The 18551-nt window shown below is 41.3% G+C and overlaps 1 protein-coding gene across 1 annotated transcript in view; it reads right to left on the bottom strand.

The window, feature by feature from the left end:
• PIWIL4 (piwi like RNA-mediated gene silencing 4) overlaps positions 1-18551 on the bottom strand; it is a 188845-nt gene that overhangs the window by 79080 nt on the left and 91214 nt on the right. The window contains exons 5-10 of the mRNA XM_063430649.1: positions 16406-16620; positions 15377-15498; positions 14704-14784; positions 8435-8632; positions 8166-8277; positions 3251-3377 (exon numbers count right to left, since the gene is read on the bottom strand). Of these exons, the coding sequence (XP_063286719.1) occupies positions 3251-3377; positions 8166-8277; positions 8435-8632; positions 14704-14784; positions 15377-15498; positions 16406-16620 (855 nt within the window). The remainder of the gene's footprint in view (positions 1-3250; positions 3378-8165; positions 8278-8434; positions 8633-14703; positions 14785-15376; positions 15499-16405; positions 16621-18551) is intronic.

The raw sequence follows: 18551 nt of genomic DNA on the forward strand, positions 1-18551 counted from the left end.
ATCATTAAGTTGGCTTTGCAACAGAGCAGGCCCTTCATTACAAATTGATGATTTATTGGGGAAAGAAGTTTTGTGCGCGCATTCACAGTTTGCATGCAAAATGACTGAATGTAGTAATTATCTGCTGCCCATGTTTAAAAAAAAAAAAAAAAAAAAAAAAAGAATTAAAAGGCTGTGGGTAATAGTAATAAAATAAAAGCCAAGGGGGGCAGAGCCTGGCAGCCACGCCGAGCGGTCGCACAATACCTGGGCTCCGATGCAAAATGCCCATATTCAGCTACAATTAATGAAAAAAGCCCTAATAATCGACTGCACAACAGCTACAGAAACAGTGATCTTCCTAAGCGGCAACAAGCGACAGAAGATCCGACCGCAAGCGGCAATCTTTTACCGGAGATCGACCCGAGGCCTCCTGAGGACCCGACCGGGCGAAATGAGGGAGGGGCCAATCCCTTTGCCATGGCAGTCCTCACGGCTAAAGGTCTCCCTGGAATACCTTATCTCCCCCTTCCCCCCCCCCCCCTGCCGGTGGGGAACATCCCGGCAATTATAAGAGAGAATCCAGCTAGCGGCAAAGCGGCAAAGTCAGCAACCAGGCAAAGCTTACAAGGCCCGACCAAGATGGCGGCGCGGCCGCGGCCTAAGACCAAGCACCCACGCATCGCACCGCCAAAGCACACATGGGACATAAACTTGCTGGGTACCTATCTCTGGGCAAAGCTCAAAGCCCGAAGGCAACCCTACCGGATGGCAATGAGAGAGGTGGTGGCGTGGATCCGCCCGTCCACCCGACGTACCCTGCAATGGCATCCTCCTCACAAATCCAGAGTGAGCTCCAAACTGAAGCAGAGCCGGAGCTCAAACAAGCGGGAAATGGAGCCGGGCCCCCCGAACGCGGAAACCCACGACCCTGCAACCCAGACCTACCCCTTACTCAGCGGTCCCAGAAACGAAGGACCAGCAAAGTACAAACCTGCACACTGCCACCCACAAAGCCCGCTGCGACGCTGGCCGAGATGCAGCAAGACAGGACCCCGGGGGACGAAACAGGTGGAGAGCTCGTCCAAGACCCACCAGGGAGAGAACCCGGAAGAGAGTGGGGAGGGAAGATGAGCTCGGTACCAAGCTGCCTTACCGATTCTGGTCTATGTGTGGCATCAGCTGACAGAAACGGGCAGAGTCCTTGAAAGTTCCTTCCGGTAACACGGGAGCAGTTGAGACTGGTTAGAGGATCTTATACGGCATCCTCTCTTGGTGGTTACTTATTTTCTATCACTGTTGATTTTGCATACTGACTTTGTACGTTTATAGTATCTCAGCTTATGGAGACTAAGTGAGCTTCCTATAGCCTGCGGTAGCACATGATGCAAGTAGTTGGTCCTGTGAAGTAACTAAATAAGCCTGTATATATTGCTTGCCCAGCAAACTACAATATGCCGCTGGTTTAAGGCTATGCTTGTAGATAACGAGATCATATTTTCCGCCAGTTAGGCAATGTTTAAGCATCTCTAATCGCTACTATATATGTTGGGACCATAGCATGTTTATCGTAATAAGCTGGATGACCCTATCGTGACCCACACACTAGACAAGCAAAGCTAGCCTAGACTCAGTATGTTTAAGAACCTTAATATGTTACTAGCCTGTTTTATCTTTAAAAACTTTTTTTTTTTTTTTAAATGTGCGGTTAATTTATGCCATGACTATGTATGCCATTGTAACGCCTGTACATGCTGTCGTGGTGCCACAGGCCTCTCTGTTATATGATCAAAGGCACAAGAAAAATAAAGAATTAAAAAAAAAAAAAGAGCCAAGGAAAGGAAGAACTATGCATACATCAGAACAATAAGAGGTCTCCCTTCCGTTTAAGAGAAGAGGGAAAAAAAAAAGAAAAATGAATAGTATGACTTTTTCAAAATGATTCAAGTATGCATATATATTTTATTTACTTATTTTTATTTTATTTTTTTTAATACTCAGACTACACTATTTTTGGATTTATTTACTAATCTACCAGTAAAATGCCATCAAGGTGCAAACACTAAATGGAAATGAGTTGAAGTAATGAATTCAGCTACACTGTGATAAGCTTGCTCCCTCACTCAATCACATTCTGTCCAGTGATTAAGCAAAATGTTCCCCCATTGATTAAGACAGAAATGAACCCTTATCCTTTACTTGGCAATACATGGGATTTCAAATGACAATTTGGAAAGATATGTGTCCTCTTTCTCGCCATCATTAGGCTGCCAATAGGGACGGTTGCTGAACCAAGGCAGCGCAATAACCTCAGAAGTTACCAAATGCTTTAACAAAATTGCTCCCCAGCATACCATTGCCCTACTAAAAGGTAAGGCATTTTCACTGACAACCGGCTTCTAAAGCCTATTAGCACATCTCAGAGAGTGAGAGAGCAATGATCGTAAATTTAAGCACACTATGGCAGACAGATCAGTTACTGTCCCATACTCAGAGGACGTTATCCCAGAGTAAACTTTAACTTAGTTTTGTTAGTCTCTTTTAAGACTGATAACAGCAAAGGAACGGGAAATGATTATATATTAGTTACCTATTTCAATCTATAAATTTTTACTCGCACAGCACATGTTTTGTAAGTAAAATTACTTATACTTACTTATTATTTGCAATAAATCATGTGAAATTTAACAACTAACATATCACTCCGGACATCGCCCATAAAGCAAACAGACTACTTAAAAAAACATTCATTATTTAAGAAAAGTCCACCTGTGTGTTGTGTTAATATGGCCCAGCAGTTTTTGAAAAGTTCATTTCTTATGACCTCTGTCTCAAAAATGTCACTGTAAAAACATACACATGTGATTGATGTTTTTATTCCATATGCGTCAACGGAATACTCTGAACAATTCATTGGCTAATGTATTTTTTTTTTCCCAATCTCTTTTTTCCTACATTCTTTTTTCCCCCCATCTCTCGCCTCTCTCACTGCAATATAGCTGCAATGTGCTGTAGTGAGAGCGTCAAACCCCACTGCAATTAGATTCCTTCATGAAAAACACAAATTGAGGTTTAATGCATTTTATGATTTAAGTTTTTTGCTAGCTAGCTGTACTATCTTCAGTAGAAAGGTAACACCTGAACTGAAATTACAATAACCCCCCCTTTTTCCCTACTGAACAGGCCGATACAGAACTATTCCATTTCTGGTGGAGGTACAGGCATTACAGGGTGTCCCTGGTGTGCTGTTCTCTCAGGATGTTGTACTTACCAGTTAAGTAGCAGAATTCTGGAAGCAGGTGAACAGCTCGTGGAGTGTCGGAGGTGTCAGTCTTCTTCATCTTCAGAGTGCTCACCAACATGGGCTGATGCAGGTCCGTCAGGGACAGGTTATATTGCTGTAACAGGAAATCGATTTAGAAGTGGTGATTTTGAATGAGGGATTCCATGAAGAATGACTTAGATCTTCGATACAGTGCAGGATCCTCAAACACCCAAAAACTACATATCTAGCTTGCTGCATGGTGGCATTTCTTACTATTTTAAATATTAATTTGTACAATTTTCCTACCAATGTATTATCTTGTCTCTAACATCTTTAAAAAATCTCTTGGGATTAATTTTTCTTCAAATCTACAGTCTGCCAAATAATCCTTTAACAGTAATCTTTATGTGCTGAAAATGTAGCATTAACAGTAATGGTTTACACGTGGAGGCCAATTATTAATTATGTACTTATTAAGTCAGCTGTAAAAAAGAGCTTTAACAGCACACAGTTTACATACTCATGCAGGCAACGTTTCCTTTTTTTTTTCTATTTTTCTTAGAGACTTTTCCGGGTGTGAAAGAATGTCACCTTAAAATAACTTATTTCAATTTTCCAATGTCTAAACAATGAAACATCATGAAGAACAAAACTGTGACGTGTTATTTGTAATTGTGTGATTTCCAGGAGTTCTGAAACCCTTCTCCTGTGTCACCTCTATTTTTCTGAAAGATAACCACGTCATGCTAGATAAAGTCTTGAAATTGGTATATAAACAAATGAAAAAAAAGGTGCACAGCGTTAGTCATAACATATTAAGTTTTCAAGCAAAAATATATTTTTTCCAAAGAAGCTATTATTTTTATATCAGGGTAAAAATTTTGTCATCCTCAACAGTGTGATTTAATTGTTTATGTTTAATATTGTTACTACACTATGAGGTCAAACAAAATGACTGCGTTCCTTAAAACAAGGCTTAGTAACAAGTAAAATACATTTCATTTACCAGAATATTTTAGAGGTTGAATAAAGAATATATATTCATGCGGAACTGATCAGGTGAGGTCATTAAAGGGGAAGTGTCACTTCCCAGAATTTTTTAATATTATATTTACTTATCCCAAAAGTCAACACATATGCATTTGTTATGTACTGTAAGGTCTAATAATAAAATTAAAGGGACACTATAGTCACCAAAACAACCTTAGCTTAATGAAGCAATTTGGTGTATAGATCATGCCCCTGCAGTCTCACTGCTCAATTATCTGCCATTTAGAAGGTAAATCACTTTGTTTATTCAGCCCTAGTCACGCCTTCCTGCATGTCACTTACACAACCTTCCTAAACACTTCCTGTAAAGAGTCATATAATGTCTACACTTCCTTTATTTCTGTTTAATTTAGAATGTGCTATCTCCTGCTCTGTTAGTAGCTTATTCGATCCTGCAGGAGCTTCCTACATATAATTAAAGATCAAATTACATAGCAGCAGATAAAAAATGTTTAAAGTAAGTTACATCTGATTGAAAATTAAACCGTTTTATTTGTATGCAGGCTGTGTGAGTTACAGCCAGAGGAGGTGTGGCTAGGACTGCATAAACAAAGCAAACGTGATTTAACTCCTTAATTACAGTGAATTGAGAATTCAGGGCCATGATCAATACTCTAAAACTGCCTCATTAATCTAACGTTGTTTTGGTGACTATAGTGTCCCTTTAAATGTAGAAATTTACACTCCTTTATTTTCCAACTAGGCGCCTCCATCTTAGCTCCCTGTCGATCATTGTTATAAGTGGCGTCAGCATAGAAAGTATACAGAGAAGAGGAAAAAATTAAAGTTACCATTTCTCCTCTTTATTTGCAATCTCTGCCCTGGCTTTGTCTACAAAACTTTTATAAATCTCCCCAGTGTTTCTCCTTCCATTATTATAAAAAAAATGTTTATTTTTTTTTAAAAGGCACATATCTTGAAAAAAGCTAACACACATTATAGGTGATTTTCAATGTTTCATTTAAAGCTGTCAACTGCAAGAAAGTGACCGCTTTAACTTTAATTTGAGCTGTTCTCTAGCTTTTGTTCTTTGACACAAATGTTTTGGATCAGTGCTTTATTTGCCCATATAATTTCAAAAAGAGCTATGTACATCAAAAATCTTTAGCAATATATGAAATGAACACAGTTTTTAGAAATTGCACTCAAACAGTGACCAGTGTTTGTAATAATTAGAAACATTAATCCACTTCATGAACTCTTACAGTTCTAATGAGATAATGATGACATGTCTAATGTTGAAAGTGTGACATGGTGAAATAACTACATAAGTACTGGTGAGAATTAGACTCTACCATCTCACAGGCCATCTCCATATATAACTCTACTCTTACATCTGCCTTGAACACTGCAGCGCCACTCCAAACAAGCACCTCGAGGAGGACCCGCCCCCAACCATGGCATACTAAATCAACGCGCTACCTGCAAAGATGCTCCCGTTGTGCTGAACGCTCCTGGAGGAAGTCTCGTACACAATCAGACTTTCTCCATTATAGATTCATATTGTGTTCATACAGTGCAGCCCTTGCCCTTGCCAAACAGTCCTATTTTTCCACTCTCATTAGTTCATGTTCCCGCAACCCCAGGCGTCTCTTTCACACCTTTAATTCTCTTCTTCGCCCTGCTGTGGCCACCCCCAAAACTAACCTTACTGCTGATAACTTCGCATGTTACTTCACTGACAAGATTGAACAGCTAAGGAAAGAATTCTCCCCTCCTTGCCTTTCTGTTTCTCAATCACACATAGATCATGCCTTTCCTACCCTTCAGACATTCTCCCCAGCTACTGACCAAGAGGTGGCTGCTCTTCTTTGCTCCTCTCGCCCCACCACTTGCCCGCTCGATCCTGTCCCATCTCACCTTATTAGATCTCTCTCCACTTGTCTCGTGCCTTCTCTAACACACATCTTCAACTGCTCGCTCTCCTCTGGCATCGTTCCTGCTGACCTTAAACATGCCACTGTAGTACCTATACTAAAAAAAACATCCCTCGACCCATCCACCCCCTCTAACTACCGTCCCATATCCCTGCTCCCTTTTTCCTCAAAGCTTCTGGAAAGACTTGTCTTTACCCGTGTGTCTCATTTCCTCAATTCCAACTCTCTCCTTGACCCTCTTCAATCTGGCTTCCGCCCTCTCCACTCTACAGAGACTGCCCTTATCAAAGTTACTAACGACCTAATCGCAGCTAAATCCAAAGGCCACTACTCCATACTAATTCTTCTTGACCTCTCAGCGGCCTTTGACACCGTTGATCATGCTCTCCTTCTTCAAACTCTTCAATCGCTTGGTCTCTGTGACTCTGTCCTCTCATGGTTTTCCTCTTATCTCTCCCAACGCTCATTCAGTGTCTCCTTTTCTAATGATACCTCCTCCCCTTGCCCTGTCTCAGTTGGAGTTCCCCAAGGCTCCGTCCTTGGTCCCCTTCTATTTTCTCTTTATACTGCCTCTCTTGGCAAACTTATTACCTCTTTTGGATTTCACTACCACCTGTACGCTGATGACACCCAGCTATATCTCTCCTCCCCGGACCTCTCCCCTGCCGTCCTGCAACGTGTCACTGCTTGCCTTTCTTCCATCTCTGACTGGATGTCCTCCCGCTTTCTGAAACTCAATCTCTCAAAAACTGAGCTCCTTGTCTTTCCTCCTCCTAATACTGATCCTCCTCTTTCGCTCTCCCTTCAAGTTTGTGGTACCAACATCAGTCCATCCTTGCAAGCGCGCTGTCTTGGCGTCATACTTGACTCTGGTCTCACCTTTGAGCCTCACATCCAGCATGTTGCCAAATCCTGTAGATTCCATCTTAAAAACATAGCCCGCATCCGCCCCTTTCTTGCACCAGATACTACCAAGGAGCTTGTCCATGCTCTAGTAATTTCCCGCATGGATTATTGTAACCCTCTCCTGATTGGTCTCCCCAATAGCCGTACTGCACCCTTACAGTCCGTAATGAATGCTGCTGCTAGATTGATTTTCCTCTCTAGTCGTTTCTCTCACACCTCACCCCTCTGCCAGTCCTTACATTGGCTTCCTGTATGCTATAGGAGTCAATTCAAGGTACTAACTCACACCTATAAAGCACTGAACAACTCTAGCCCCTCTTATATCTCCTCACAGATCCATAGGTATGTCCCTTCTCGGTCTCTCCGTTCTGCCCGTGACCACCTCCTGTCCGTTGTCCGCACTCGTACGGCCAACTCGCGCTTGCAGGACTTCTCGCGGGCGGCTCCCTTCCTATGGAATAGCCTGCCTACCGCCATCAGACTCTCCCCTAGTCTTGCATCTTTTAAGAAGTGCCTTAAAACCCATCTCTTTAGGAAAGCTTATGGCCTCCAAGACTAACCCTTACCTCTTACCTCTCTTGCCCTCTCCTAAAGGGCAGCCCACCTTATTTGATTGTAAATTCCTGTCCTAATGTGTTTTACACCCCACCTCCTATAGAATGTAAGCTCGTTTGAGCAGGGTCCTCTTCAACCTATTGTTCCTGTAAGTTTATTTGTAATTGTCCTATTTATAGTTAAATCCCCCTCTCATAATATTGTAAAGCGCTACGGAATCTGTTGGCGCTATATAAATGGCAATAATAAATAAATAAATAAATAATGAGGAAGGGTAGTGAAATGTGCCAAGGACAAGGACAGTCCCTTCACTAACTCATGCCAACTCACACCTTACGAATTACCATTATCACCTAATTATAGAATAATAAGCTATCACTACAAATCTTAGGGACATGTTAAGGGACACGTCTTAGGGACATCCAACACTAATATTGTACATGCATTGACCTAATTGTATCACATAGGAACCTTGCTCTTGACTCTATGCATAGCTGCTATACTTATCATGTGGGGGAAAGAATTGTGTGTACCTGTTTGTAATAGTCGATATATGAAATCTCTGAGCCATCCTTTTTCTTAAACGTGTGTGTTGGGTTGGTAGACCAGTCAAAGTCATCAACTCGGTATGTTTTATTGTTGTATCTAAAAACATAAGATAAAGCAGTCAACTCTGAATATAACTTGTAACGATAGACCTATGTTATCTCTGAAGCAGTTAGTTAATTCTAAAGATACACGTGAAGCCACTGTGTTGAACATTTTTTTTCCATCTAATTTTCTGTTGAAGCACTGGTAATACCTGGTTAACACAACTTGTCCCAGGACCTCTTTCTCACAGGCGTCAGTGAATCGCTCATGGGGAACTCGTGAGAACAATCCATTCATTAAATCGAGAACGGTTTCATTGCGGAGAACCTTGTGGCTGACATCTGCGCTCATTACGACTTGATTCTCAAGCTTCATTATGGAGACAACAAACCCTGGCCACAGCATCAGTCTGGCAAAAATGATTTTTTTTTTACACAAGAATAGAAGAAAGTGTATTGCTGTACACAAACCTCACCACAAAATGTCACTAACTATATAAACTCAAGATATCTGCTTGCATTTCATCAACATTCTCTGCACTTTCCAAATTCCTACCTGAAAAGCTGCATGTCAATGATACTGCTCAGATCCATCAGGTTGCAGTCCATCATACAATGCTAATTGGTATTTGTCCCACCGTATTGACCTCCTCTATATATATATATATATATATCACTTTAGCTTTTTCAGCTACAAAATTGAACTCCACATTCCCTGACCGTATTTTATTTTATGAATGACCTCTGCTAGAAATTACCTATGATGTAGATTCATTTAGAAATAAACAAATATGTTTAAATGTCTATCTGTTCCTGTCCAAATCTGAGATGATTAAATTGCGTATACGCAGAAGTAAGTTCACACTGACACATGGAGTTCAGGTTAAAAGCACTTCAGAAAATTTAATGGCATCTGGGCAAAAAACAGGCTTGCAGGCCCTTATAAGACCAAAATGACATCATCATTGAATATCAGATAATAACAAATAAACATCATTAATTGGATTAAATGTTAAGTGGCTATGCCAATGTCCACCCATCAATATTATTAATTGGCTCAGGGTTTTGAGTGACTAGTGGGGCACCCTCCCATCATGGGATGTCGTCTTTACTCGATGGGAGGGGGAATCTGGCGACTAGCCATTTTGGGTAGTTAGTGATGTCAGACTCGTGATCAGGCTCAGGGTTCTTTTTATGAATAGAACATTTCATTAGTACAGTGTTCTCATGGCCTTCAGATTATACTATGTTGCAAATTACAGGAGATTCAGCAATTCCGGGGTTAGTCATGTCTTTATAGAAAATACAGTCTCTATTCATTATACTAAATGCTGTTAGGAAATTCTGTCATGTAATGTAGACAAAATGGAGGGTCTGTCATAATGTGAGGTTATGTGAGATTAAAATGGAGTTAGTACAATAATTCAATATAGGTGCAATAAAGATTTTTAAATAATTCTACATCACCTAGATCCCTCTCACATACTAATACTATTTTTTCGTTGCCTATTGGATATTTAGTGGTGTGGGTGGGATAGGAGAACAATTGTAGCTTTTATTTGTGTAAAATCATTTTTATTAAAAACAATATCAAGTGATGAAACAATCGTCATAAATGCAGAATGGAATACACTCAAAGAATCATAGTGTAGGTTAAAGCTCAGAAGAACCGAGTGTAGGTATGAGCTAATAGAACTGTTTTTAAGAGCTCATTATCAAGCACTATAGTTCATCCTTCCGATGGGTGATAAGGAATGACTACTCTCAAGCATTTTTTTATCTTCAAAACTAAAAGTGACTTTTATGGGGAAAAAAAAAAGATAAAAAACAGTATAGCTGTTTCTCAAGTTAAATTTAATAAGACAAAAGTGAGAAAATAGATCAATGTCATAGTTTCATAATGATACGTTCTAGAAAAACAAAAGAAACAATTTGTAATTTTGTCACGCCGCCCTGCTATTTTGCCCAGCCCCCACACACCGGTTTCCTAACATGGGTTACTGACCGCTCCCCCACGCCCCCACCCCATTTGGACCAGGGCGAGTTATCCCAGACCCCACTAAGGGGTTCCGAGGCTGAATAGAGGAAATATCCAGGACTTACCTGACACCCAGAGTCCAGAGCTCTGTTGTTAAAAATGGCAGCAAAACAAGCCTCTCCGAGCAGATCCACGTTGTTACCCATGCAGGCAGATTTGTTTGTGCAGAAGTTTAATGAGCTTACAATCTTGGGCCAAGCTGCTACGATGCACCGCTGTAAACATTGCACTACCCTTGAAATAGGAGAAGGGCTGTAGGCCACGCATGCAACCATGCCCAGCTCACAGGTCAGAAACAACATGCTTGCCTTTCTCTAAAGCACAGACCGCAAGCCGACACCCTCGGAGCGTAAACAAGTTCCCAGCAGACAAATCTTTGGGGGCAGATAGTTAACTGGGAGAGATCCCCCACACGCCGCCCACGTCCTTGGAGGGCACTGCGGTAGAGTCACCGTTTGACTGAGGCCCATCAGGAGAAGCCCCTTGGACTGTTTTCAGATTCAGGACGGTAGAGTTTGGGTGATGGCTCCTGTACAGGCCGGTTGAGGGAACTCAGCCACAATCACTAGGCACATATTGTCACCACAATGGGATCCTGCACCTACTTACACAGGGACAATTAGGCCTGTCACACATCTTTCCATTGCGGGCCCTGCATGCCCAAAACAGTTCCATAGATTTGGGCTGTGCGGTCAATCTTTTTTACACAGGGCCGTTCGTGCATTTAGCTTAGTATAGCAGTGAGTTCAGACTGCAAAACGAGACTTAGTCTCTGTAGCTGAAAACGGAGTGTAGGAGAAGGTAAGGGTCAGCGGTGTTCGTTGAAATGTGTAGCCGATTTTAGTTCCATCGATTTGGCTACACATACCGCTGACCTAGTTCGAATGAACAAAGATGGCCGCCGCCACGTGTTCGCTTGTCGAATGGCGGCCACTTTGACTCCTTCGGCACTTCAGCAGCAAGAGTCTTTTAAAATCCAATCTGCTAAAATAGTCTTTAACAGGCAATATCTTCCAGGGGCCATAGTCTTAAAGGGGCATTGTTCACCAAAGTCACAATGTGCCCACATACGGTTCTTAAAGGGCCATACACAGTCCAATAAAAGTCCATAAGCCCAAATGCTGGTTTAAAAGGGTACAATCTCCCAGGGGCCATAGTCGCAGGGGAGGAGGCAGGCAAGCAGGCCTCTCCAGGACAAAGTGGCGAAGGGCACTTCGTCACAAGCCCTATATCTTACAGGAAGCCAATGTAGGGACTGACTTAGGGGTGAGGCATGGGAGGTGCGGGCGGACAAGATGAGCCTTGCCGCCGCATTCATTATAGACTGCATTAGGGCAAGTTGGGAGCATGTAAGACCACAGAGAAGCGGATTGCAGTAGTCAAGGCAAGAGAGGACAGTGGCATGGACCAGCACCTTAGCCGCATCTGGCGTTAAGTAGAGACGGATGCCCGCAATGTTTTTGAGATGGAAGTGGCAGGATCTGGCGATCGACTGGACATGAGGGGTGAAGGAGAGGTCGGAGTCAAGGAGAACACCTAGGCAGATGATGGTAGCACCATTAACGTGGAGGGAGACAGAGACAGGAGTAGCAACACTTGAAGGAGGAAAGACAAGAAGTTCTGTTTTGAACAAGTTGAGTTTAAGGAAGTGGGCAGCCATCCAGTTAGAAATAGCAGAGAGGCAGTCAGACACACTAATCAAGAGGGGCGGAGAGAGATCAGGGGAGGACAGATAGATTTGCGTGTCATTTGCATAGAAGTGATATTAGAAGCCAAAGGAGTTGATGAGTTTACCAAGGGAGGCAGTGTAGATCGAGATCAGTAGGAGACACCAACAGAGAGAGGTTGGGAGGAAGAGGCAGAGCCAGAGAAAGAAACACTAACAGAGCGCTGGGTGAGGTAGTAGGAGAACCAGGAGAGAGCAATATCTTGTAGACCGAGATTACAGACGATGAGAAGAAGCTGTTGATGATTAACAGTATCAAAAGCAGCGGAAAGTAGTGACCATGAGATTTTGCAACGAGTAGATCGTTTGATACGTTGGTCAGAGCTGTTTCCACAAAGCAGAGAATTGGACTCGATGAAGTCTGAGGATGAGGATCTTGGATGCAAAAGGAAGTAGCGATAGGGCGGTATTTGGACGGGAAGTTAGGGTCAAGATTGGGCTTTTTAAGAATCGGGGTTACAGTCGCATGTTTGAAGGGTAATGGAAATATGCCAGATGAGAGAGAGAGATTGAGAATTTTAGGGAAGGGAAGGGAAGGAGACTGAGTACGCATGAGATACGAGGGAATAGGATCAAGGGAGCAGGTGGTGGGGCGGGAGGACTGGAGTAGATCAGAAACCTCTTCCACTGTAGCGGGTGCAAATGAACGTAGAACAGTGGAGGGATGGTGGTTGGGGGAAGTATTGTAAGGGGAAGGAGAGAGGTTAGAGATCTCTTGGTCCTTGATTGTAGAGATCTTGTCAGTGAAGTGAGTTGCAAAGTTTGTGGCGGTTAAGTCAGTAGGAGGAGGAGAAGCAACAGGACGATGAAGAGAGTTAAAAGTGTGAAAGAGTCGTTTGGGTTCACGGGAGAGTGTGGTTATATGGGTATTGAAGCAATTTACTATTTTAGAGGAAAGAACCAAGCTGTAAGTGCGCAGCATAAATTTATAGTGGAGAAAGTCAGATGTAGAGTGAGACTTTCTCCAGCAGCGTTCCACAGTACTGGAGTATTTTTGGAAGTATTGAGTCAGCTTGGTGTGCCACGTTTGTAGTTGGGTGCACTTGCTGCGTTTAAGTATAGGAGTTGCCATGATGTCTAATTGAGAGGAGAGGGTGGAATTGTAGACAGAGATTGCAGAGCTAGGGCAGGTGAGGTTTGAGATAGGTAAAAAGAGAGTTTGGAGGTTAGTGGAGAAGCGCTCTAGGTCAAGACATTGGAGTTTTCTGTGATATTGATGTGCCGAGGGTGATGTCAGTTGAGTCTTGGGTATGCAGATGTCAAAAGTCAGCAGATGGTGATCAGATAGAGGAAAAGGAATATTGGAGAGATTAGAGGTGGTACAGAGGTTGGTGAAGGCAAGATCAAGAGTGTTTCCCGCTGTATGGGTTGCTGAATTAGACCATTGCGTAAGGCCGAGGGAGGAGGTTACAGAGAGCAGACGAGAGGCATCAGTTCAGTTGGGGTTGTTGATTGGGATATTGAAATCCCCAAGTATAAGGGAATGAGTGCCAGATGAGAGGAATTGAGGTAACCAGGAAGAAAAGTACTAAATGTCCAGTGGGGGCGGTAGATGACAGCAATTCTTAGAGGATTGGGTTTAAATAGGCGGCCCGCGTGAACTTCAAAGGAGGTAAAGTACCTTTGGTTGAAAGGTACATTGATGGGAGAGAAGGATTACAGTTGTTGGGTCTGGGAGTGTGGGAGAATTGTAGCCCACTAAAACATAAAGAGGCAGGAGTAGCACTATCAGAGGGGGAAAGCCAGGTCTCTGTGAGTGCTAGTAGTGTGAGTGAGTTTGAGATGAAAAGGCTGTTTTGCTGCAGACAGAACGGGCGTTCCAGAGTGCACATTGAATGTTGGCAAATGAGGGTAAAGGGCAGGGTATTGTTGTGAGGTTTAAGTGGTTTCTGGTTGTCTTAGTGTCTGCAGATTAGGTGAAGGGCCCTGGGTTGGGGAGAAACATCACCAGCTGCTAGAAGAAGGAGGAGAGATATAGACAGGAGGTGTGAGAGGGTTTTTTTGTGCATGGGGTCTAGGATCTAGGGGTCTAAAATGTTATGTTTTAAGTCATTGCTAAAGCCTGTATACTACTCTGCACTCCAGAAATAACTGTATAATTAGCCTTATCTTACTTGTGTTATCCTACTCAAATGCTATGATACAGCACTTTTTTGTTTGTACATGCTAAGTCTACTCAATACAAATTGATTGACAGAAGAAAAAGAAAAAATAACCAGGTTAAACCATTTTTGAACAGTTACACACTTAAATCCCCCAAGCCGCTGAAAGTATTAGATGACACTCTCAGCCTGTGACTTGCCACCCATAGCGAGTAATTTTTCAGAAAAATATGTGCTTTCTTTATTTACTTAACTTAACTTAACATTACCTGAGTATGCTAAAATATAATATGAAACAGAGAAGAGGATGCAGGTGTGAATCAATAGATAGCCCACTTCAAAAATTTCAAAATATCTGACCTCTGCCGTCCTGTTAGTTTTTAATCCAAAAAAAGTATTCTGATAAATACATTTCTTACAATTTGTGTAGGAACATTGAATGTGGAATTATATACTATAACATCTTCACCTATATCTTCACTAGGTTCTATTTGATCTATCTTTCATAATACTAAAATAACAGACAATACTATTGTATAAAAATTCAAGTCTCTATATTGTCACTGTTATTAGCCTGGAGCAGTTGTTTGTTTGACCGTTATAAATCTATAATACCTGTGCTGTGGAATATCCACTGGATCTGACGGACTATAGTAGTTCCGTCCAACCTGGTACATGGAAAGACTCTTAAGAATCCTAGAAAAATACATGAACAAATTATATCAAGGTTAAAAGTGACAAAGGGCCTTAATATCATTTTTAAACTAATGAGAAAGACTATGAGAAAAAAAAAAACCTCAAAATGCATTCAGAACAGCAGAACAAACAAAGTTCCAATACGAAAGTGTATTTTATGAGGGTCTGAGTAATATTATTTTATTATTGTCATTGTCAATCTGCTTTAGATCCCGTGCTCTGTTATAAAGCCATTGTCAGTCAGTTGATACATTTAAGAATATTTAGATTTGTTAAATTCACAGCAATTTCTAAGGTAGAGGAAGTTCCAAAAGTAGAATGCACTGTCAAACTGAGAATTAAAAGGGATAATGTACTGCCATCACCCTCTGCCCAATACAGGATTTGGAAACATAAACTTCTTATTGACACATGAGTGTATGTATAAATGGGCTTTGTACCAACTCGTTTTGTTAGTCTGTTAGCTTTAGACAAACAAGGCCTAATTAGCACTGCCATTTCACGTGGACTAAACTTTCATGTAAACCAAAAAAAAAAAGTAATGGCAACATATTTAATAACTAAACCAAATAAGTAAATTACACAAACTTACTTCTTGAGGATAATGTTGAAAAACTGAATGCAGACTGGCGAGCCTGGTGGCAGTTTATTTGTCAGCGTGACCGTTATTTTTACAAGTTCCCCATTTTTGGTAGTACTGGAAAACTCTGTAACCTAAAATGAAATCCTCAACATCAGCAATATACACGTAAACCTATAGAGTCCAGCAGTGTGTGTTTGCACAATACACTTTTTAAATAAAAGTGTACCCTATACAGAATAAACTATCTATAAACACATTAATCTATGCATTATGTGGCCACTTCTGATTCCTAAAAATACAGTCACACATTTCCTGTAGTAGAGAATAGTTTAGATTCTAGGGATATCTAATTAAATAAGATAAAAACGATCCAAAGGTTCTGAAAAGTCAATAAAGGTTCCACTCATCAAACGCCAAATGGAAGCGAAAGGGCTTTCCGTTTGTCCAATTTGTTTTTTTTAAACAATAGTCTGCTGTGTGAAACCCATCCGACTATTTGAAAAGGACAAACTAAAATAAAGCTAAATATTTTCTTCGCTTCCATTCAGCTTCTATGTGGTTAGCTGTTACAACGAGACACATCTATATATGTGTGTGTTTGTAAACTCAACTATTTACAAACAGCCAAATTAAAACCAGATTCTCATTATTAGTTTGATTTAGTTTCACTGGAATTCTACCCATTAAACCAAACTCCCCTAAGTCACCCTAATGCTACCCTGAACCAATCTAAGTCCTATATTACAATTTACATAAAACAAAGCAAGTCAGGTGGAGCAGCTCTGTGTGCCATCAGATCGGTGCACAGGAGATTAAAAAGGGAGGACGAGACTAACTGATAGAGTAAAGTAGCTAAAACAAGGATGAACCCCATAAACTACAAGCCTTAAAAGGGATTCTCCGGCCTTCGTCTAAATAAAGTGAAATATGATATGTGATCAATATTCACGGCAGAGAGCTGTTTTTTTTTTTTTTGTTTTTTTTAACAGAGACCTTAGTATAGCTTACTATTGAAATAGAGGGGAAAAAATGTCTTACTTTATTTTGCAGCTTACGAGGCAGGAAGAGAGTGGCACCGTCAAAAGCCCTGGCTTTCCCGAGGATGTCCTCATGACTGTAGAGCAAGGCAGTTTTCAGAGCTCTGGAGGTGAAAGCTGGATCGAAATCAACATGATACTGATGCAGGCACCATTGGTTGGACACACCAAGGCTAAACAAGTTCGTCAGAAGTTTTACTTGGATCCCACTTGTACCTGAGAATGATAAACAGGGTTCATTGAAAATCTGGGCATATGCAGAGACAGTTTTGTAGCCACTTAGTAGCATGGAAACATCTTCTTTTTTTTTTTGCTTAGACACACACCCACTTTGCAGTTACTGTTTAACATAAGACTTAGAAAAGGGACACGATAAATGATTGGCGTTAAAATTCTGCAATTTACTTGAGTAATCAGCCCGCCAATCCAATTGTACCACTAAATGAAACAAATCAAAGTTCTTTCCTGATTTCCCATTGGTCTACCATGCTTGCAGATACAAGAGCAGGTATGGTACAAATTGAACATAAGGAAAGCTTCAGCAGACTTTAACAAGCTTTTTGAGATACATGAGATTCTATCCTATAAAACATATCTTCATGCTCCAATGTAAAAGATACAGGCTGCCCCTTTTGCCAACTGTCACTCAGCTGTATAAGCAACACGTGGCTTATATTTGTGTATGAGATATATATAGGAGACCCCGGATAGGTCATCTGCAAGGATTTCACATAGAATCAAAGCTCTCTCATAGTAGTCCTATTAGTGAAAACATGTCTTGCCAAACCAATCTGATCTAATAGGAGCCGGTGAATAGTGTAAAAAGCAGCTTGATCTCTGAAAAGACACAGGCAGCACATTTAAAGAGAGCAGCTCCACGCGGTTCATACCCAGAGCCTTGCGTTTGGCCTTTCGTAAGAGGCGGGGGTGATACCGCTAATCCAATTTTTTTTTTTTTTTAAAGTCAGTCAGACTCAGAGTTCATTCACTATGTTGTCATCACTAACATCACAAATTGTATGAACCGTGAAGAGCTGCTCTCTACGACTGACAGACCCAAGCAGGATAGAATCCCATTTGTAAGTACCTTTTCACCACTTACACCTCAAACACAAAAGATCATACGCAGGAATTGGTTTAGATTACAATCCGACAAACACACAGGACATCTCTTTAAAAATCCCCCAATATTTGCTAATAAATGGGGAAAATCTAAAGGGAGACATGGTAGTTAGGGCGGACTCTCTGACCACAAAAAAACAGACGTTTATCTCCAAACCTGTTCATGGAACATACCCTTGTTTGAGCTGCAATCATTGCAGTGGGATAATTAAAGGGGAATTTTGTTCCCACACCAGGGCAGGACAGCGTATTAAATTAAAAGGGTTTTCTACTTGCCATACTGATTTTGTAGTTTACATAGCCAAGTCCGTGCGGGCTTGGCTATGTAGGCAAGACGATTCGTGCCCTAAAAGATTGTGTGTCTCAGCACAAAACTGCAATTCGCAATCCTACTTCTGATACTCCAGTCGCGCGACACTTTAGAGAAAATAGACATAATGCTTCTCAACTACGCTACCAAATATTGGAAAGGGTACCCTCACTCACGAGAGGAGGGAATAGAGAAAAAATACTGTTGCAAAAAGAAGTTAGCTGGATGCACCTCCTGTATACAGTGTCACCTCATGGTCTCAATGAGAAGCTTGAGTGGCACTGGTTCCTCTAGGTGCACCTTCTATGTGCCCGCTCCAGGATGCTCCTTGGATCAGGGTATGTATATAATTTTAGTATCTAGTGTATGACCTTGCTATGTCTCCAGCCAGTTAGTCCCTCTTACCTACAACATCTGGAATGGCACTCTGTTTTTCACTTAATTGTTATTTCTATACTGTATTATACACTTCACTGACTGGGTAATCTGTGTAGTTATTTCTGCTCTCCCTGGCTCTGCACATATATATTGTAACTGTATATGTGCCTTAGTGCTTGCAGATTTCAGCATAAACTTAATTGTATCTTTATACACATGCTTTAGGAATATTTATGTGCTCAAGTATATGTTTATTATAGTAATGAATATTACTCTCATAAGTGTGTTTTTTCCATCACTTGCTGACGTTTGTGTGTTGTTTTGATAGCTTAAAATG

The sequence above is a fragment of the Pelobates fuscus genome, chromosome 1 (genome assembly GCF_036172605.1).
Source record: "Pelobates fuscus isolate aPelFus1 chromosome 1, aPelFus1.pri, whole genome shotgun sequence".
Lineage (NCBI taxonomy): Eukaryota > Metazoa > Chordata > Amphibia > Anura > Pelobatidae > Pelobates > Pelobates fuscus.